Here is a 22,557-nt window from a genome sequence, read left to right as displayed (position 1 = left end):
TGCATTAAATAGCGTGATGAAACACGCTATAGCATAGAAAGTTGCAAAAACAGCCAAAAACACAATGATACAGAAAGTTGAAAAAATGACCCGAAAAGCAAGGCTATAGAATGGCAAAAATGTCAAAAATGGCACGTCCCAAAAAACGCTGAAAATAGCTTAAAACTGCGTTAAATAGCATTTTGAAACACGCCATAGCATAGAAAGTTGCAAAAACGGCCAAAAGCACAATAAAACAGCAAGTCAAAAAAATGACCCGAAAAGCAAGGCTATAGTATGGCAAAAATGTCAAAAAATGACACATCCTAAAAACAGCTGAAAATGATTTTAAACTGTATGAAATAGCGCACTGAAACACGCCATAGCACAGAAAGTTAAAAAAAAAAAAGCCAAAAACAACATAATACGGTTAGTCGAAAAAATGACCCGAAAACCAAGGCTATAGTATGGCAAAAATGTCAAATTTCGAAATGTCCCAAAAATGGCTGAAACCTACTTATTATAGCTTGTAGAGTCGCGCCATAGCATATAATGTCGAAACAAAGGCCAAAAACGTAACATTACATTAATACCTTTTTTCGATGTGTTGTACTATTAAGTCATTGTTAATTTAATTTAAATAATTTAGCATTTTAAAAAAATGACCAAAAACTGCATAGTATAGTAAGGTGAAGAATGTCAAGTTTTGACATGTCCTAAAAATGGCTGAAACCTACTTATTATAGGTTGTAGAGTCGCACCATAGCATACAATGGCGAAACAAAGGCCAAAAAAGTCGTAATTTGGTATGTCAATAAAATGGCCAAAAACTGCATAGTATAGTAAGGTGAAGAATGTCAAATTTTGACATGTCCTAAAAATGCCTAATAACCACTTATTATAGCTTGTAGAGTGGCGCCATAACATACAATGTCGAAACAAAGGCCAAAAACATTGTAACATTACCTTAATACCTTTTTTCGATGTGTTGTACTTTTAAGTCATTGTTTATGTTAAAGCTTGAAATAATAACATTGTTTAAATCACTTTTGCCTCGTGTGATTTCCACCTTTGTCAGCTGCAGCTTTAATGAAGCTCCTGCGGTAACGGACATAACGCCTGTTTGTGTAAACTTCAGATTCTGACGACGCCACGAAGTCCAGGAAGGATGACGAGACGATGGGCTGGAAACGGTATCTCATAGATTTACGAATTTTTCTCCATTTTGGAGATGTTAAAACCCACTGAAAGCAATATGGGCATACAGGACAGCATCAACACGTGAAACACAGTAACTTTGGTTTTACATGTTTTTATAACATACTCCATTAATCCTTTTATTTCATTTTTATGACATACTCTCACTTTTTTGGCATTTTTTTGACATCGTAAGCTATGACTTTTTATGGCGTAGTATATTATGTTGTTATGTTTTTCCACATTTTTCGACACAAACTTCGACACACACTTTACTATGACTTTTTGTTTTTGTTTTTTGTCATATAATATGACTTTTTATGATGTATTCGTTTGAAAACATTCGTTTTTTCTATAACTTACTATACTATGAGCTTTCTGCTGACATTTTTATGCGATGTTTGTGTGCATCATCGTTTTAAGATGTTCGTGTGTGGCATCACTGCGACTCACGTCTGGAGGAGCCTCCACCATTATGTCTTGCTGGCGTTCTCGTAGATGACGTCAGAGGTGATGGACTGCTGCTTCTTCTTCTGCCACATCAACAAGACACATTGATGGATGAACACGTACTGCTCCTGCAGACAAAAAAGACGAGCGTTTGTCCACACACAGACACTGTCTCAGGGACATTTGTAGTTTGAAGGGCATTTTCAAACCTGTGTTGTATGGCGTTTTTGAATTGGACTCTGGTTCGTTTTCCTTCTCTCTGCCTAGTGCCACACAAGAAACAGGACTAGATCTTTGATATTTGGGCGGACAGGAGCTTCTTCCTGACACGTCAAACCACTAAGAGGAGATATGTTAACTTTTACTGATGCGCTCTGGTTTGCTTTTTCTGTGTGAAAAGACACAGAAAAAACATCCCAAATGACCTAAAATCCCACAAATATCCAAAAATCCTAGAAATGTACTAAAATCTTAGAAATGTCCTAAATTTCTAGAAATGTCCTAAAATACCAGAAAAGTCTTAAAATCCTAGAAATAACCTCAAATCCTGGAAATGTTCTCAAAATTCTAGAAACGTCCTAAATTCTTGGGAACAACCTAAAATCCTAGAAACGTCCTAAAATCCCAGGAATGTCCTAAAATCCTAGAAATGTCCTAAAATCCCAGAAATCTCCTGAATTTTGAAAAAATGTCCTGCAACACAGAGATGTCCTAAAATCCTAGAACAGTTCTAAAATCCCAGGAATGTCCTAAAATCCTACAAATGTCCTCAGTTTCTAGAAATGTCTAAATCCTAGAAATGTCCTAAATATTGAGAAATCTCATTAAATCATGAACTCACTCTTAAATCCTAGAAATTGTCTGAAACCCTTGTGTGTATGGGGCTGCAGGCCTCCCGTCATTTTCCAAAAGAGGCCGTCATAGAAGCCAGTCAAGCATCCCTGAACTACAGTGAGTCTAAACCAACAGCTCTCACCTCGGTCTGGACCATAGACAGACGATGTGAACGCATCTCGGACACCATCCCCAGGATATCTGCAAACTCGTGTTCCCTGATGTGCTGCATGAGACGGTCCAGAGCGATGAACGTCCCCGTCCGGCCGACTCCGGCACTGAACCACAGACACGGACACAGACATCAAACCTCTGCTGATATCTTTGTAACGACAGGAGTCATGATGGCAGCCAAAACCAGAGGAAACGGATGACACAATGCGCATTACATCATCCGTCTAAAAGCATTTTTATGGCTGTGATTGTCAGGGCGGGATAACGACCTCCTGCTCGTGAATGGACACACGATGCTGAATAACAACCAGCAACTTTGTTTTTGTTCTAAAGGAAATAATGTGATTATTTAACTGTTTTTAAATAAGTGATTTAAAATTATTTTTCGATTTTTACAGTTTTATAAAGTTACTTAAAGTACCGAACACTGAACGTTTATTATTGGTTAAAGGCTTGCCAGTTTACTATCGTTGAGTTGACAAGCTGAATTTAAGATGTTAAAAAAATGTCGAACATATCGAAGATAATTCACTGATTTGAAAACATAGTAAGCTGTTTTAATTTCTGGGGCTTACGGCCTCCGTTTGCCTTGTTTGTCAAAGCACTTTGTAAACTGTGTTTTTAAAGGTGCTATATAAATAAAATTATTTTAGTTTTTCTGATGAAGAACATTACAGATCTGTTTGCAGCAACATCCAAAAAAACATTTTTGTTTAGCCCTTTGAAACTCGGAGTGACATCACTTTTCTTTTCAGACGGCTTTCACGAGTATTTGAATTGTTGAAAAATGGTCCAATTTCTTCCAAAACATGAAGGGAAAAAAGCAATGAGCAAACAAAAAACATATTTAAAAAAAAAAAACAAGGAAAAACTATATCTATAATGATCATAATTACATTATAAAAATGATGTTACAAAATTATTATAATTTTTCTTGGCTTTTTCTGGGTCATTACTTATTTCTTTTTTGTTTTGTTATGTTTGTTTGATTATTTTCAGGAACATTTTCTTGCTTTTACAAATTTCTTGCTAATTTTTGGATGATTTCTTTCATTTCTCGTTGCCTTCTTCACATGCTTTTTCGGGTTTCAAGGGGTTAACTCGAGTATAATGTTAAGATAATATCTGTGTTTTTGGAAACTGTCGGAGCTCCGTGTGACCCTCTGCAGAATCCTGACCTGCAGTGGACGATGATGGGGTCTTTGGTCCTGTTTGCCTGCTGACGGACGATGTGGACGAACTGCAGGATGCTTTCGATGGCGTTGACCGTGGGGACGCCGTGATCGGGCCATGAGGTGTAGTTCAGGTGCAGCACGTCCTGACTCTCATCAGCCTGCAGGAGGAGACGAACATCGATGAGAATATGTGAACGTACAACATGAAGCCGCAGCGTTCGCCTCCCGCCGGGCCCCCGACCCCCGACCCCCGGAGACCGGTACTCACGTATCCCAGTCTGAACTTCCTGATGGTCCACTCCGGAGACTCGGTTTCAGAGAGCATCTCCACACTGATCTCTCCGTACATCACCGGTTCATCTGTGAACGGCCAGTAGTGATCACATTTCACCTGGAAACAGCAAATATATCCAGAGATCATTCTGATCAGAGAGGAAGCCCACAGTTTCATCTTCAACATTAAAATTATGGAAATTATTAAAAGGAAAAGAAGCACATCTTCATGTTTGTGAAGCTGACACCATGAAATGTTTTTAAATAAAAGATGACGTTAAAATGAATTTTTTGTCTGATTGATTAAAGGACTAATCGTATCAGCTGTTGGCTAGTTTACTGTCTAACAAAAAATGTTGAATTTCTTAAACTTTTAATGTGTTTTGAAAGTGAAAATCTGAATTTGTAAAGTAGCCAAAGGTGTCAAATGTTGCAGAATAATGAAGCACGAAGAGAAAAGACTCAAGTAAAAATTCCCCAAATGTGTATTTAACCCTTTAAAACCTGGATCAATGTCAGGGTTTTTTTGTACTTTGATCTGACAGGAAAAGGCAGTGAGCAACGTGACAGAAAATATCCCGCAAACTGTAAAACAAAATCATAAAAGAAACAAGAAAACGACCTCAAAATTAGCTTTGGAAAAAAATGGGAAAATAAAAGAAAAACATGATAATAATTATGATGATTATATATTTCAAATGATTTTTATAGAAATGCATATATATTTTTTTTTTTCGATTTTCAGTACTTTTTGGGGTCATTTTTTTTTCTTTTTCTTTCTCCCCGTATGTTTTTGTAAAAAATTAAACCAATTTGCTCAGTTTCAAAGGGTTAAGACCAGTCCTGTTTTTTGCAGTAATGAGACTCACCCTCCGTCGTTCGTTACACTGCGTGAGCATGACGATAATCGGAGACTTCTGCTGCAGAACCATCTTCCAGAAATCATTGCGAGTTTCAGGCAGCGGCCCCTGAGTGGCGATGTACTCTTTACTGTGTTTGTAGCCCTGAAAAACACAGAAACACTCTGTTACTGTCAAAAAAAACACAAAATTACATCTTTAATCACAACACATATATGACCTTTTTTTTCTTAGTCAACACTGAGGAAATTGATTTTGTGGTAAATATCTACTTAAGTTTAGCTTTATTTGCAAAATTTAAAAAGTGTTCCACAAATTGAAAAAAAAATTGGAGATTTAGAAAATTATTTTTCTAAAAAGTTAGGGGGGAAAGAATAAAACAATAGAAAAAATATAGAATTTTAGAATTTTTTTTCGTGATTTTTTTAAGCACTGTTTCTACGTCTTTTTTGTTTGTTACTTTACTTTATCTTTCATTTTGAACTAATTTTCAGATGATTTTCTTGTACTTTTTACTACTTTCTAGTCAATTTTTTGAGTCATTTGAGTCATTTGAGTCCTGCAAATATATTCTACGACAACCAATAAATCTTGAGGTCAACTTGATTTAATTAAAATCAGTTAAAAATAAAACTTACTATAGAAAACAACACAAACATGGACACAGCTGCACTTTATTTGGCTCTTCAACTGACACTTTTCTACATGAGAGAGTTGTTTTGTAGTGTTTTTTTTTTTAAATAACAGTGTTTCTTGTCATCAGTGCGATCTGCTTCATATCTGCACTCCAAATGTTCCCTCAGGGTGACGACGGAGTGACTCACAGGGATGTAGTTGGCGTTGATGTAATCTGAACCTTCATCGTTGTGCATCGAGATCAACTTCACCCGACTGAAGTCGTCTGCGGAGAAAAAGGTTCATAAGATTTAAAGTCAGTTTATCAGCCGTCTCTGTTACATTTACAGAGAAAACATCAAACAGACAACACAAAACCGCCTCCGTGATCCGTGAGAAAAACAACAGTTTAGTGTTTGATTTGTTTTGTCTTTGATGTGAATATCAAATCTTTATTTTTTTATTAAAAATGAGACGAAACAAAGTATTAGACAGGTCTCACTGTCATAATTTAAACTGCATTCAACACATACTGTAGACAAAAACCAACTAGATGTTGATATAAACGCAGTTATGCAGTTTGAGACACGACTTTGTCCTCTTTTGCCCATGATGCTTTGCAGTTTGTGACTCACAGGGGAGGATGTTGGTGTATCTGTTCTTCGGCCTGTTGACGGGCAGGTCTGCTGCATCATGGGAAAGATCCAGACCGACACTCTTCAGCTCCTAAAAACACATCGACACGTGTAAAACGTCTGCAGCGTTCACTTTGATCCTGTGAATTCTTGAAGGCAGAAATCTGTGACTCCAGTCTGAGAAACTTCGCTGCAGGAGCTGAGTTTTAATACAGCGTCAGTGCAACTGTGTGTGACTTTTCGGCACAAAAACACCACATCTGATTAAAACTACGATTATTTGTACCTCAAACTGCAGAGAGAACTTGTAGGCCGAGTCTTTGCTCATTTCTTTGAAGTAGGCGTCAAAGTCGTCCAGCTGAACGGGACTGAAATAACACAATAATGCATCAGTGCGTCAGAAATTACTTTAATATAACGAGCATTTCATATTTATACCATCAATGTGGGGACTTTTTTTTTAACTACACAAACATCTAATAAATGTCCCCACAAAATATTTAAATCTAACAATCATATTTTAATGAATTTTTTTGACAATGATTTTTAACATATACATAAATATGTATAAATTATATCGGACAAGAATTCTTCAGAGCCGGACACATCTGTGTTACTGCTGCTGTTGATTAAATAAATAGAAAAATAAAATAAAATAAAATAAAATGTAGATGTATTCATTTATTGATTTCTAAGGACTTCATATAAGACATTATTAATTCGACCGTTTAACCTTCTAATGAAGACCAAAGAAACAAGCTTGTAATTTCATCGTGTCTTTATACTGGACCATTTTTGTGTATTTACACGTATTATTGTCAGATCTGCCCGTCTATATTTCCATATTCTCTTCTCTCTTCGTCTGAGCGTCAAATATTCTGTTGGCAGTTTCACTTTAATCTGCAGGATTAAACAGTTTGGATGTTGTCTGCTTCTGGCTGAAGGCTGTTATTAGTGCGATGACAGCACACGAACACACAAATACACAACATTAATAAATAAATAAATAATAAATAAACAAATAAATAAACAGATGAAAGCACAAAATGAAGAAGCCCACAGACTGACAGAGAGCCACGTGTTGCCGTTTAGTCTTGTTACCTTGTTAGCTTCCGTTTCTTTAAAGCTGTCTTGCTCCTATAAAATACAAACACGTGAAGTTCCTCATGATGATAAACTGACAAACATCAGTCAGTAACTATATTACATCATATTTTATAACACTAATCCTGCTTTATTGTTCACAACCTACAGGTCTGCAGACATTAGAGTTTGACCGATGTGCATGTTGATTCTTCATGAAAATTAAAATTCTTAGATTGAATTTTCTAATTGTCACCATGTTTTATTATTTAAAATGTTGAAATATTATGGCTCAGCTCAGAAATACCCAAAGATTTCCTTTGAAATTTAAATTATAAGAGTGTAAAAGCGTGTTTTATTTGTGCAATCATAGGGAACTAATGGGAATTATTTTCAAGGTCTACTTGGTGAAATTTTTGTATGGAAGTTAATGGCTGCCAATATTAAATTTAAATCACTTAACCTAATTAAAATGTTAGTTTCCATATATGTTTATTATATTTTACTTTGAATTTCATTTTTTTAATTAAATTGCAAACTGGATTTTGCAAGTGAATTTGATTTATATCCCAGTCTTAACTAATTTCTAATTAATTCATAATCAGTTTCATCCTAACTTCACAAAAGAGGCCTGACTGATATTTTTGAAAATTAAAATCATTTATTTAATCATTTAAATTAAAATCAATCATTTCAATACTATTTAAAATCAAATATCCAGTTTTACATGCTACATTTGTTTTTAGTTTTTTTTTCATATATCATTATGTAAACTTTATGCTCATGCTCATCTGATTTTCAGGCATAAAATTAAAACTAGAGAATTCATTTAAAATTTGAATATTGGCAGCCACTAACTTATTTAAAAGGCTAGTATAAAACTATCCATCGGTCAAACCCTCGAGAACAGAGCCTTAATATCACATCAGAGTATCAATATCATGCGCAGTGATTTGTTTAAATCATTTATCTCAAACAAACTGTTTTGTGCAAACACCTCCACATCCAACATGCAGCCTTTTTACATTTACAGTCTTTTATTTTTTACTCTTCATGCTTCTGTATTTACATTCTGGATTCAAATCTGGTCTTTTAAAGATTCACTCTCTGATTACATTACACCTCTCCGAATCCCAAAATATCCTCTAAGCTCAGAGCTGATGACATCATTCTAGATTTCGGGGGTTTGGCAGTCAGAAAGTGTATCTTTAACCAGAAACATGCACTACAACATCTATGCCTACTGGCTATATAGGAGATAAAAGCTACACTAAAATCAACACTACATATTAAAAATCTACTTCTTAAGTGTAAACAAACAAAAAGAGAAAGACAGACGGCATGCAGACACCAAACATGGAGCGAAGCTGCAGTTAGCATCAACAGTTAGCATCATGCTACATCCAAAGTGTTAGTGTGACTCTCTCTTGAGAGTTCGACCACAGACACAGCATTGCAAGACAAAGTTCAACATGTCAGAAAAATCATCTGCTGACTTCCCGTCAATCGAAGTGGACTTTTAAGCTTTTTCTTTTTTTTTTAGTTCAAAACACAGCTTTCAAGAGTTAAAGTACAAGTCTGGTGATATTCTATATTTTGTTCATGTCAAAAAAAAAAAAACGTGGAGATTCAAACCAACAATTAAATAATCTACTGACAAATATCATGTGTATCACAGCCTGATATCCCATTCCTTTGTTCTATAAGCTTCATTAAACAGAAACACAATTAAAACTAGAGGAAACTTAACAAACATAGGAAAGATAATTTACATACATTAAAAACAGAAGGCCTAAAACTGATTCTTGTGGCACACCAGATTTGATGTTAAGAGAGGCTGAGTTAGTGTCTTCGAAGGTGATGTACGGTAGGTTTTGTATAAAGTGTATAAAGTTTATACTGTATATGGAAACATCAGTTTTGATATAATCCCAATAAAATGATGGGCTTGAACTAGGAGTAATGACTCATACAAAGGAAGTAACTCAGCTCTTTGCATGATTTGGTATTTTAGCAGTTTAAAAACATTTTTATATTTAGCATATAGTTTTGATGGATAAACACTGGACAAATTGCAAAAGAATTATCACTTACAGAAGATGTTTTTATTTTATTTTGTGACTACTGAAGTTAATACAATCATTAAAATGCCTTTAACATTAAATCTGGTGTAAAGTGGTAAAAACGTAGTCTTTATCAAATGTTGTCAATCATACTTGTGTTTTTAGTGGTTTTACATTAGATCATATTTATTGTTGAAGCACAATATCTAATAAACATTTTTGATTTGGTCCAGATACACTAGTGTTGTCTGCAAACAACATTTTGGCTGCAAACATTAAGCTTATCATTTCTGTAAATTAAGAAGAAGAAGGGGCCTAATATGGAGCCTTGTGGAACACCATATTTAATGTTCAGGCAGCTTCATAAATTAATTGACTTTGAGTAATACACATATAACTTAGTGCTGTAAATGTAGTATATCTAATATTGCCAATGACACTTTTTTTTTGGCAGTTTTACATTGGATCATATTAACTGTAGAAGCTATATAAACGTTTTAGATTTAGGCGTGAATTAAATGAAATTAGTTTCTATAAGAATGAGTAAAATCAAATAACAGTTATATTATGAAGATTTCTTTGAGAAAAAAATATATCTGTGCTTAAACAATATATTAGATACCACTTTACAAACATTGGGCTAATTGCTTATGTAAATTTACAACAAAAAGGGCCTAAAATCAAGCCTTGTGGAGCACCAGAAACTGCAACAAACTGACAATAAAGAAAGCTGTAGAACAATCACATGGGCATCATCGGTCATATCTACGCTCAGTGGCTGATACAGCAACATATATGGTTACCCACATCAAGACTCTTTTCCCATAAAGAACAACATAAGCAATTTTAGCAAAAATCCCAAAACATCCGTTCATGTTTAACTTAGCGCGTTCAATCATTTGCAGGACATGATAAAGTTAACCAGAAACATATTAGTAAAAGAATCAGTTTGTCCTTGTTCTTGAAGCCCTCTAGCTTGCAAAAGTGCAAAACTTCTTCACATCTCATCAAGGGAACTAAAAGCCACTTCCCTAAATTTTTATGAGGGAATCATCCTGGACTGTCTTTTTAGAAGCATGTTAATGGAGACAAAAATAGGGCCAAGGATTGTGCCGTAAGCAATTAATTAAACGGATTTTGGTATTTTCATGTGATTTCTTGAAAATACTAAAAAACTACTATGATCTCAGACCTATCCTTGTTATCTACAGAAAACTACAGGATATCAACTAACAAATTCCATGTGGAGGCAACCAGACAACTAGATCACTCTGTTGTACAGAAAAATATAATCACATATTATCAGCATAAAAAGAAAACAAATTTCTTGCATGTCTACTAACTACATGTCCAAGAGAAGGAATGTAAAGGCAGAAAGGAGGGTGACCCAGAAAGGAGCCTTGAGGTACACCACATCAATCAATGCAGTGTTGATTATAGTCTTTTCACAGGATTTGTTTGAGTATTACAATATTTGGCCCAAATACAATAATCTCAATGATATCCTTAATAAGATAAAATTACTCACCAACATACACTTATTCTTTTCCTCAGATCAGTACACCAGGGCGACAAGACAGCAAATTTACTAGCATTGACAACTCTGTACGATTTGCATAAATATGAAATTCTGTATTTTGTCTACTAATTAACCCTTTGAAACCTGGATCAAACTCAATTTTCTTGTGCAGCAAAAACAAATTGTAAAAGGTGACAAGAAAATTACCTAAAAAAGTAGTTAAAAAAGAGAATCATTAGAACATTTTCAAATTAATAGGGAATATACCGGGAAAAAGGATATTCATAATCATTATTATTAACAATTATTTGCTTTTTTGGGGGGTCATTTCCATTCTTTTTTTGTTTGGCTACCGTCAGGTAATTTTCTTGTAACTTTTTTTTCATTTTTTGATCATTTTTATGTCATTTATTTTTTGTTGCTCATTGTCTGCTTACCATATTTTTTAAAGAAACCACGCCAATTTGCTCAGGTTTCAAAGGGTTAAAGGAGAGCATGTTAATAGAGGAAGGAACAGGGCCCAAAATGGACCCTTGAGGTACACCACATCTGTACATGTATTGTTGGTTATGGTGTTTTCGTGGGTTTTGTTGACAATAGGAGAAACAGAGACTATCACCAGACTTATCCTTTATTTCTGGATCCAAAGATGATCTAGTGGCTCTGCGCTGAGGGTAAAACAATGTCTCTGATCAATACTGTGGGCTGTGGCTCTGTTAAGACATGCCCCTGAAGTGAAGTGTTTTTGGCCAGCAAGAGCTTACTTACCAAGGATTAATATAAAAAGCCAAAAGATAGTCAGTCCAAAGGCAGGATGGCAGTAGGGTAAGGAAGGCAAAGAGGCTTCTTCGCCTGAAGGGGGTTCAAATAAGAAATAAAATAAAAACACACACACACAAGTAAAAATAAAGAAAAAGAGACACCAGGGGGCGATAGGTTGGGGACAGAACATGGTGCTCCATTAGTAAAGAGGCACAGAGCGTCGAGAGCTTTACATTAGTGCTGAACACAGAGTTAATGCATCATGCAGCCTTTTAGAAAGTGTCCCGTTGTCTCTCTGGAGGACAACAGGAGTCTGTTTGCTGCCGGACGTCAATGGCCGCTCTGTCTCATTTAACAACCTCAAGCCCGAGTCTGTGACATCACTGCGTCCTCCCAGCCCGGCCCACAATGCAACACTCAGCCAGGACCCTTATCATGTATAAACAGTCCACATTTTGTCACTCGGTGGTGACGCCAAACCATGTGACAGCCACCTTAATGAACCTGATGATCTCTTAAACATTTGTGTTGTTCGGGTCAAGACCCCACTGATGCAGATACATTTAAGATCTTATCTGTGGATTTGTTTTAGTTTTCAATCCCATCGGGGGTCAGTTTTCTGTTCCCAAGTATGGAGTTTCACAGTGGAAAAATTAAACAAACCATCTTATTGACCCTCAAGCTTTTTTGGTACAGACTGAAATATGTCTTTGGTGTGCATTATAAAAAAAACTACTGAATGTTGGACTTAAATCCTGACAGGTTCATAATCTTTTAAAGGCCCTATTCAGTTATGGTGGACACTTATTAATCTGCTGCTGTGGAGCTTGAATGTACTGAATCAAATTGAATTGAACATTTCTGACTTAAATCAAGATTTTTTTTCCAGTTTTGTACTTTTTTCATTGAGACAACGTTCTTGTACCACTTCTATTTATTTTATTTAAATTTTTTCTTTTTTGGGATTTTTTTTTAAACTGGCTTCTTTTGTGAAATGAAAGAAAATGTTTTGTGGAATAACATTTTTATATTTTTAAAAGTAAGGAAGGGTGTGTTCAAGTTAAACAGCAAGGGATGTTTAGCATTTTGGTCATTTGTATATCATTTACACACAAATGAAAAGATATTATATGTCTGCCATTAAAATTAAGGCATATGAATGGAGAAAATAACTGGACCTACAGCTGAGCCTTGGGGTACACCAAAGGCCAAAAAAAAGGAAAATTTTTGTGGATAATATGATACATGTTGTTATCAATATTCTATAATTTGGGTAACAAGACAAAAATCTGATATTGCTTGTTAAAGTTATCTACAATAGCATGTTATACTTTGTGTATTTGCAAAATTGTATATCATCTACATGCAAATGTAAAGATATTACGTCTTCCACTTAAATTAAGGCATTTAAATGGAGAAAAGTAAAGGACCCAGAATTGAGCCATGGGGTACACCGAATCTGTAAATGCACTGTTGTTTTGTTTTTTCATGCTGAAAATAGTACAAATATTTAATATTAAAATGTGATTTACAATCATTTTAGTCTCTCGAAAAAATAGTACAACCTCTTACCTCCTATTTTCCTCAGCGAGACTACTAGTATTACTGATGTTGACAGGGAATTATAACTGTTTACCACATTCTATAAGCATGATGTCTTACACAACAGTTTAATATTAATATATTATATTGTTTACATTGTGCCTGTTTGTTTTTCTTTGAGGGATTTTATCATTGTAAGTTTCAGAATTTGTGCATGCTAGTTAGGTTTGTTTTAATTAGCGACATTTTGAGATAAAAATAACGCACTTTGAGTGCAAAGAATCCTCATTTATAAAGATCTTTTCACACATTTATCTGCATCAGTAGTGACATCCCCTTTTCTCTTCACATCCACACTGCTGTAACACATCAAACAGCGAGGTCTGCTGACATGCACAGTCAAAGCGTAAACACAACTGCACCATCACATTGAGAAGACACTCTGATGGACATGTGCATTTAATGATGGAAGGTCAAATACAACAGCAGGTGAAAGCCAAGGTTCTGCCTTAACTGACCGTCTTTCAGCTGTTATATTAATCACAAATTTGTCATAAATAACACGTGTTGGGCTGAATCTGATCCATCAGCCACCATACAGGAGATACTTTTTTGCCTCTTCCTTTAAAACAGTCTAATTTTAAGAATAAATGACTGAAGTGTCATTTCTTGTTTTCAGGAATTTAACACAACTTTACTCCAAAAACAACGTTTTGTCCCTTTAATCCGAGATTAAGGGAAATCCTGAGCTTCATCAACAAACACCCCATTTCAGCTGGTCCAAACAAAGCAGGCGGGGGGAGGGCTAAGCTCATCATCATCATCTTCATCGTAGCCTCGCACTGCTTAAAGTGCCACAGATGCGCTAAAATCTGTGTTAAAATCTTTAATCTGCCTCCTCAATCCCCCACAGGGCCGCTAATCTGCCTTTGATTGGGTCTTTGAGGGTGTTTTCGATGACAGACTTTGACATCCAAACTGAGGATGTGGGTTTACTAACTAGACCTGGATTTTCAAGTCTGCTAAAAAACCATCAACTCAGGTCTCAGGACTGATTAGTGCTTCTATCATTTCAACTTCTCAGGTTCAAGTTTGAAATAAAGATGTTTTTTAAACATTTAATTGTGATTTGAGGATGAAAACAAAAGGAGGAGGAGGGTCCTACCAGTTATAAGGAAGCTTCCCATCTCTCTCAAACGAGGCAAAGTTAACGAACGTCTCTGCGCCGCACTCTCTGAAATAGAAAACATCAACAAACACATCAAACATGTGGAAACAGTGGTGAGAAGAGTTACGAAAAGTTTGGGGAAGTCCGAAATATTTGATGACTGATCAGTAAATAGAGGAAGTGAGTTGCAATGTACAAGAGTGAAAATAACTGAGACATAAACTGGAAACTGTTTTTAATATGAGTTTAGCAAAATGAGTTTAATTAAAAATATCTTTTTTATTATTTCATGATTACAGGTTGAGATAGACAAAAAACAAGAGAACCCATGAACCTAATTTTGCACAGTTAACCCTTTAACACCTGGATGACATCAGTTTTCTTGTGCTGCTTTCAGATGCCTTTTATAATCATTTTAACCCCTGAAACCTGTAAAAATGTTAGATTTCTTTCAAAAACTCACAAGACGCAACTTGCAAAATAAATATACTGCAAACTGCAAAAAAATTAGTAAAAGATGACAAGAACATTGTCTGGAAATTAGCAAGGATATTATCTATTATTATCAAAAACAAGAGAAAAGTCAAGAAAACTATATTTATAATTAAAATATAGAAATACAGAATTTACAGAGTTTAATTTTTTTAAGCATTTTCTTGAAGTGACTTTTTTTCCTTCTTTTTATTGCTAATTTCTGGGCCATTTGTTAAGTTGATTGCTGCCCTGCCATGTTTAAGCCAATTTGCTCAGTTAAAAAAAAGTGTTCACGTGATTAAGAAGTTGACTTAAAGTTGAGGAAAAAAAGTAAAATGGATAAAAAGTTGGGAATGACAAAAAAGTATACTAAAATTGGATGAGAGTTTATTGAATTGTGTGAAAATTATTTAACTAAAACATTTTTTAAATAGTTCATAGTTCAAGGTTAAGATAGACAGGAAACGAAAGACCCCATAAACCACATTTTGGTTAAATTTGTTTATGTGTTTAAGAGGCGTATAAAGGATTTATGGAAGAAAAAAAGTGAAAAGTTAGGATTGACAAAAATAATACTATTGTGTTTATGAAAGTTTATTTTCTTCCACTGAAAATAATTTTGTCCAAATAAGTTTGCTCATATATTAAGGAAGTTTACATATGAAAGTTGACGTTTGGAAGCCTAAAAAAGGACAAAATAAAAAAAAGAAAGTTAGGTAGCCTGAGATTGTCATCCGTCATCACTCACATGAAGACATATGCAATACTGATATAACGCTCAGCTGGGTGTCGACATTCAGTTTTTTATGCTGCTTAGTTTTGTGAAAAGAGGAAGTTGTTCATGCGTCTCAGTTTGTAAGAATAAAGTGTGACATGGCTCATAAAGACCAGAGGAGATAAAAAAAAAAAACCACTTCTGCAACAAAAAACAGGGTTTATACCGAATTATTTCCCGACACAATTCAGCCAAAAATAGTTCTGTTGAAACTGCAAAACTTCACTGATTGTATTTTTTCTTCCAGCTGCAGAGATTAATACCTGATTCATATGACTGTGTGTTTTTGGTGTTTTTGTACCTGGTCATCTGCAGGTGTTTCTTACGGAGGACCAGCAGAAACAGAACCAGCAGGCTGATGAGGAGGATGCTGAGGATGGCCAGAGCCGAGATCGCCGCTACGCTCGGGTTCATCTCTTTAGCTGCAGAAACAAACGTTATTGTTCAAACATTTTATGTCACAGACAAACTTTTATTTTCAACTCTTTTGTTTACCTGTTGTCTTGATTAAGTCAGTACAATATCTGTATCCCCAGGAATCATTTCCATCAGAAAAATTCACTTTCTCCATCACTCCTACTTTGTGTTTTTTGGGGTTTTTTCCAATGGCGGTTTGGCTTCTGTCAATAAAAACTCAATACTTCTAAATTACAAAGTGTTAACACAATTGGAAAAAAGCCAAAAAACATTTCTGAAACCTATGAAACTGGATTCATTAATTTCTCAATGTTAAAATTTTATTAACTATTAAATAACACGGTTGTGATTAAGGTATTTTAAATAGCGTTTTAAGGGATAATTAATGGATAAATGAATGTATTGCAATATATCTGCTGTGTTTAAGGGCAATTTAAGGAATAAAACCTGTTTTAAAATTCAACCAAAACACATATTTCAACTCTAACTAAAATTAAAAGGCATCTTTTATGTCATTTGGTACATTTTAAAACCTTAAAACTAACTTAACTTAACTTAAGGTCCTTAATAAATTTCTGATGATGATGCTTTTGTATATTTTACTTTGTATACTTTATGTTTTTTTATGTATTTTTAGGTTGTGTTTTGTTATTTATACTCCTTTATGCTCATTTGTGCAAAACAAATTCCCCTTAGGGCTATAAAGGTTTAATTCAATTTCTTAAAAATCTCTTCAACTGTGCAGAAAATATATAAAAACCCTTTGATGTATTTCATTACATTCATGAATAATCCCAATGTTTGAGTGAATCCCCAAATTTGCAACTTCACTGAAAATGTTTGGGTTCAAATTAAAAGGTAAAAAAGGTATTTTGTAAAATTTAAGGATTTTTTACCTCTTAGAATACTCTTAATTCATGCAGAAAATCCTTTAGAAATCCCTCAGTTTATTATTGTCCATTAACGTTTGCATTTATTTGTCCTAACCTCTTTATACTTCCAAAATCTCTTAACATTAGTAACAACTTTAATTTATTTGTCAAATTTTTCACAATGATGTGTAAATTAAGAGGTTTCTGGGGGGCAATAATAAAAATCTTGATTTAGATGAACGTGTTTTGTTATTTTTCAGGAGTAAAATGCACCAAAAGTCGGTCCAGCATCAGTGCAGAGCGCCACCTACCGGCGGTGCTGATGGTGATGTGTGCGGGCTTGCTGGCCGTGCTGTAGCTGAAGCTGGTGACGGTGCAGTTGTAGGTGGACGAGGGCATCAAACCGGACACCGTCACCACGTGAGAGTTTGCCGTCTGAGGCTCGCGAGCCTGAAAGAGACAACGGAAGATTTAAAACAATGAGATAGCTGATAACAGCTGAAAAAATCCTCAGAGATCAGATGTGTCTGACTGCTGTCGCCCTGCAGGAAACTCACAGGTATTATTCAGGAATTACTAATAATAATCACGGAGATAAAACATCCTGCTGATGCCATGCAGGGGATAATTTTACCATAAAAAACACTCACAGGTGGCTTCAGATATGTTTTATCAACTTTCTTTCATCTAGTTTTATTTCTAAACTTTTACTCAGATCTTTAATCTCAGAAATCAGTATGTTTTTATTTAATTAGCCGCATTAATTTGTGTTTCTACTTTCTACTGTTTTAAACATCTTGCAGTAAAGAAACAGGATTTTATATTTTTCTGTATTTTTAACATTTAAAAAAATAAAAAATAAAAAATGTACAGCTCATTTGTATGCCATCTTTCTCTAAATCTTAGTATAACATTTAATTTACTTTAATTTTTTTTTTTTCTGGTAATTTTCTAAAAACTTCCATTTAACTTTTTTACATTTTTTTTGGCCACGTCTTGTTTAGCTGCTCCATGTTTTTAAAGGAAATTAAACTAATTTGCTCAGGTTTCAAAGGGTTAAATGAACAAATTATACTTTCCTTTGTTTCTTTTTGTATTTTGTTCACATTCTTGACGTATCTTTTAATGTGTAGCTGTGAAGCACTTTGTAAACCAGGTTTTGCATAAAATTTAACCAACTCAGGAGCAACAGCTGAAGTAAAATAAAAGATGAGCTCTTCTCTCTGAACGCAGAACTCATGATTGTGCTTGTTGAGAACAAACTGTAGTTTTACCTTGAACTCCTTGCTGGGTTTGTTGGGTTTACAGAGGACCTGGTAGTAGTCGACCACTCCCTCCTCGGTCCACAGCAGAGTCACAGCTGAGTGGGTGGCGTTCACGGCGTACAGCGACCTGGGAGCAGCCGGCTCTGCAACAAAAACGGCGAAATAAACCTCCAGATCTCACTTTATAAGAAAGTAAAGCTGCAGGAGAAGAGCGGGTCTGAGCCGAGCCGAGCTTCAGCTGCCACTGACGCCGAGGACTAAAATACATGTAAACGCTCAGAAGAGGAAGTAAAAAAAATGAAGTTTCATATTCACTTTCAGGGTGAAAACAGAAGTCCGTTTGCAGCTGAGAGCTGCGGATTTATTTTTTTGTAGACAGACATCTGTCTCTGCAGTGGTCAGGGCTACAAAACGGTACTCATGTTGTTAAAGTATTGTTACTTTATAATTCGGCAGAAGTTAAAGTCCGTGTAAAATGATAATTAAAATGTATTCACAGAGAGATGACCAAATCTGAATGACCAAAAAAATCTCCACGTATGTAAAAGAAGGTCTTAAAATCATGAAAAAATGCACAATATTGTCTGATCTGAAACGCTGGAGGAGCGGAGGCCACGCCCATTCACGGGACTATGCTAATCATGCTTCACGTTTTTATTCTGCGTCATTATCAGGGGCGGGGTTATGCTGAGTATAGCTCCAGTGCGTCATCGAGCTATGGTTTTAGGTGAACGGTGAAAAAACAGTCAACCTCTAACTCCACAATTCAGTGCAACGAAGTAAAGATCTTTGTCAAATGTTTTCAACAATCAGTTTCCGACATTTATAATGTGTTTTGAAACAAATCTCTGAATTCACTTTACGCAGACATTAAGGTGCTCAAAAAATATAACTACTTCAGTGACAGTAAAAAGCATCTTTATAAAATTTTTGCAGCAATGAGAAACTTCAGATGCAATTTATTAAATCAATGTGTTACGTTCAAACGAGCAAAAACAACCGTCAGGGTTCATGCACATTTTTACAAATACGTTTCCACGACTTTTTCATGACTTTGAGGCAAATTTTAAAGATAACACATTCTCTGCAACATCCACTTTTACTCCTTATCAGGTCTTTGTCATTACAATAAAATAGCTTTTTTAAAATATGTATTTAGTATTTTTTTAAAAAAAGAACTGAACATTTAAATATAACTTTGCAACTGTTGTTTATGAAAGGGGAGGAGATGGTGCGAAAAGGGAAAGGCATGTTGAATATTTTTGACACCTGGAGAGAGACATGCCTTCCAAACATTTTGCATGTTTTCTTAAAAAAATGTTGGACTTCTTTGTTTACTTTAACATTTTTCTTGCAACTTAAAAAAAGCTTTTTTTGGTGATTTTTAAAGAAAACATTTTTAATTTTTTTTTCACCAAACATTTGGTGATTTTTTTTGTAATGATTATTCTTAAAAAGTTTCACCTGGTTTTTCTTTAAAATTTTTGGGGCAATTTCAAAAGAAAAATATTGGCATTTTTGGTGATTTTTTAAAGAAAGCATGTCACAAAGATGTGTTTTGTTAAAAATCACCAAAAAGGTTAAAAAAAAACCAAACAAACAAAAATTATATAAATGTGTGTGTGTGTGTGTGTGTGTGTGTGTGTGTGTGTGTGTGTGTGTGTGTGCTGACCCAGTTTGATGATGTTTGGCATGGACGTGTTCCTGCTGCGTTCTGTGCAGGCCGTCACCGTCAGGTTGTAGATGTCACCTGGAGGCAGAGGGAGGCTGGCCCGCATCACGTTACGAGTCACCTGAACACAAAAAACAATCACATTCAGACGTGAATAAATATTTCCGGTATGTTCTCGTGCTGCAACGGGGAGACAAAACAATGATGTTACAGTGAAGGATCAACTTGTTTTTTTGGTTTTTTTTTTATTTGACATAGGCATGGGGCATTTATAATTTTTGGTGATTTTTTTTAATTAGCTATTTTGGGTCATTTGTTTATTTTTGGCATTTAAAAAATCTTTTTAAACATTTTTGGCATTTTATTTCTTTTTAACATTTTTTTAATGATTTTTTTTCTTTTCTTTTTTTTCTTTAAAAAAATACATTGGTGATTTTAAAATAATAAATTAAACAATTAAAATAAATTAAAGTAAAAACATAAAAAATTGGGCTTTTTTTTTGGTGATTTTTAATAAAAGCATGACTTCACCACTCAATCACCAAAAATGATTTATCACAGCCAAAAACATGGATTTTCAAATTTCAGATGGTCCTTGAAGACCTCATGTGTTATTGTGCAGGTTTTTGAAACAAAATTCCATGACTTTTCCAAAACTTTCAGAGTATATTTAGTTTTCCAAACGTATTCCCGGCTTGGAAATTGATTTTTGCAGATTCTATAACTATGACAGTCTGAAACCTTCCAACAGGTAACAACAGAAACAAGAAAATCTATCAATAAAGAATCATTAGCTGCAGTATAAATAGCTGTATTTGTTTTAGATATTTTTGTATATTATGTGTTTTTGTACTATAGTATTATAGTATTGGTTTAGCTCTTGTTTCCTGAATCTGTGGCCTAAACAGAAGCCCGACACTGTTTATTCTATTTCAATCATTCAGGCCAATTAAACCCAAAATAGCCTTCAACCCTCAAACAGTTAACGGTGAGACGGAGGTCTGAGTCTGCGGGGAACAGAACCGGCCTCACGGAGGAGAGGATGAGTTAGAGGCGATGCGGAGACAGCAGGTCGTCCCTCGGCTGCTAATTGGACCTTCGAATGGACCCAGAGGATAAAATCAATAAGAGCCTGACTCGACCTGAGATAACGAGCTGCGGCTGCAGAAGCAGAGCTGCTCAAACGCTTTCAAACGGCACCAAAAACACAAAATACAGCTGCAGAATATAACAGGTCTGTAAAAGCGAGTTTGTGCGTCCAGATAAAAAGGGCCGGAGAATGTTTCATGGAGCAGGTTATACAGAAAATGTTCCGAAATTTACAGAAAAGGCCACGTTTTACCTGTAAGCCATGAGGTACCGAACCTTGATACTTTTATGGCATCGATACTATCAGGTTCCAAAAACTGCCTCATCATTCTGCACCAAATTCTGATCCCTAATGAGTAAATTTCATCAGCACCAGAGAGCCAGTAATAACCTGAACCTTGAACCAAAATCCAATAATGCTGGTGATTGGCCGTCTAACGTTACACGCCGTGGAGGCATACGGGAACCCAAAATGCACTTAAGTTTCCATCCTCGTCTGTAAAAACACAGACGCTTCACACACAGATCTCTACAATCAGCTCAGCTTACGGATTTGTATGAAACTTTGTCTTTTTTTTTTCAGAATCACTCATCGTTTTGTTAAACTTATTTCAGTTTTTTTTTTAAATTATTTAATTTTTTAAATGTAATTTTTATTTTATTTTATTTTATTTCATTTCATTTCATTTCATTTCATTTCATTTATTTTATTTTATTTTATTTTATTTTATTTTATTTTATTTTATTTCATGACATGACATGACATGACATGACATGACATGACATGACATGACATGACATGACATGACGTGATTCTACGCCAGCCGGGGTGAGGAGGGTTAGACAGAAGGTTAATTTCTCCTCCTTTAATACCCGTAAAATTTCTAAAACATATCGGCACAGCTGGATTTCTTATATGATTTACTATTATACTCTTTCAAAAACAAGTTTTGAGAAGTTTGATCTTTGACGACCAAATTCTAATCAGTTCATCCTTGAGCCAAATTTGAAGAAATTCCTTCAACGTGTTCTCGAGATATCGTGTTCACCAGAACGGGACCGATGGAAACACAACGCAAAAGCACAGCGTCACTCTGAGTAATCCACAATTAACACATTTTAAATACAGTTTTCTGTTTCAGTGCACTGATGTCATTTTTGACAATGAAGTTTATTGTAAAAAGTTAAAGTATTTCGCCTTCATCTCAAATCTTTGTCACATGTAATTGATAACCATATCTGAGGGATAATTGCACTGCATAATAGCATATTCATAGATAAAAAATGATGGCTGATAAATCTATATCGGAACCGATATCAGCTCTAAAATTAAAAACTAGTATTAAATTTAGTATTAAAAAAAGTACAGTTAAAAAACAGGTATTGATGTCAAGAAGTCGATACCAGTATCACATTGTTATATTTAAGATACTGAGCCATGTTTTCATATTTTATACTGACGGGGAGTCCAGCTTCCTCGCTATCCTGAAAAAATTAGGATAAATGGACGACTGAAGGACTCACGTCGATGGAGTAGCTCCTCTCTGGTCCTTTCTTGCCGACGGCGACCACCTGCCAGTGCAGCATCCGGGAGTGCGACAGGTCGATGAAGAGCTCGCCGTACGTCCAGCGAACGTACAGGACGCCGTGAGAGTAATCCACCG

At 35.2% G+C, this 22,557-nt stretch overlaps 1 protein-coding gene across 4 annotated transcripts in view; it reads right to left on the bottom strand.

Annotated features, from left to right (window-relative positions):
- Positions 1 to 22,557, bottom strand: part of ptpro (protein tyrosine phosphatase receptor type O) — an 88,974-nt gene that overhangs the window by 34,976 nt on the left and 31,441 nt on the right. The window contains exons 11-26 of one of the 4 annotated variants that reach the window (XM_088072545.1): positions 22,418 to 22,557; positions 19,805 to 19,925; positions 18,142 to 18,275; positions 17,179 to 17,317; positions 15,880 to 16,000; positions 14,327 to 14,395; positions 11,626 to 11,709; positions 7,294 to 7,329; positions 6,479 to 6,560; positions 6,193 to 6,283; positions 5,767 to 5,843; positions 4,952 to 5,086; positions 4,078 to 4,200; positions 3,813 to 3,967; positions 2,603 to 2,738; positions 1,630 to 1,754 (exon numbers count right to left, since the gene is read on the bottom strand). The exon at positions 22,418 to 22,557 is cut by the window's right edge and continues 24 nt beyond it. In XM_088072545.1, coding sequence (XP_087928671.1) covers positions 1,650 to 1,754; positions 2,603 to 2,738; positions 3,813 to 3,967; positions 4,078 to 4,200; positions 4,952 to 5,086; positions 5,767 to 5,843; positions 6,193 to 6,283; positions 6,479 to 6,560; positions 7,294 to 7,329; positions 11,626 to 11,709; positions 14,327 to 14,395; positions 15,880 to 16,000; positions 17,179 to 17,317; positions 18,142 to 18,275; positions 19,805 to 19,925; positions 22,418 to 22,557 — 1,748 coding nt within the window. In that variant the 3' untranslated portion in view covers positions 1,630 to 1,649. The remainder of the gene's footprint in view (positions 1 to 1,629; positions 1,755 to 2,602; positions 2,739 to 3,812; positions 3,968 to 4,077; positions 4,201 to 4,951; positions 5,087 to 5,766; positions 5,844 to 6,192; positions 6,284 to 6,478; positions 6,561 to 7,293; positions 7,330 to 11,625; positions 11,710 to 14,326; positions 14,396 to 15,879; positions 16,001 to 17,178; positions 17,318 to 18,141; positions 18,276 to 19,804; positions 19,926 to 22,417) is intronic. The other 3 variants (XM_088072546.1, XM_088072547.1, XM_088072548.1) reach the window with 3 other exon arrangements.

Source organism: Plectropomus leopardus, chromosome 22 (genome assembly GCF_026936395.1).
Source record: "Plectropomus leopardus strain MGB_pleo_1.0 chromosome 22, ASM2693639v1, whole genome shotgun sequence".
Lineage (NCBI taxonomy): Eukaryota > Metazoa > Chordata > Actinopteri > Perciformes > Serranidae > Plectropomus > Plectropomus leopardus.
This window is presented reverse-complemented; position numbering and strand designations above follow the sequence as displayed.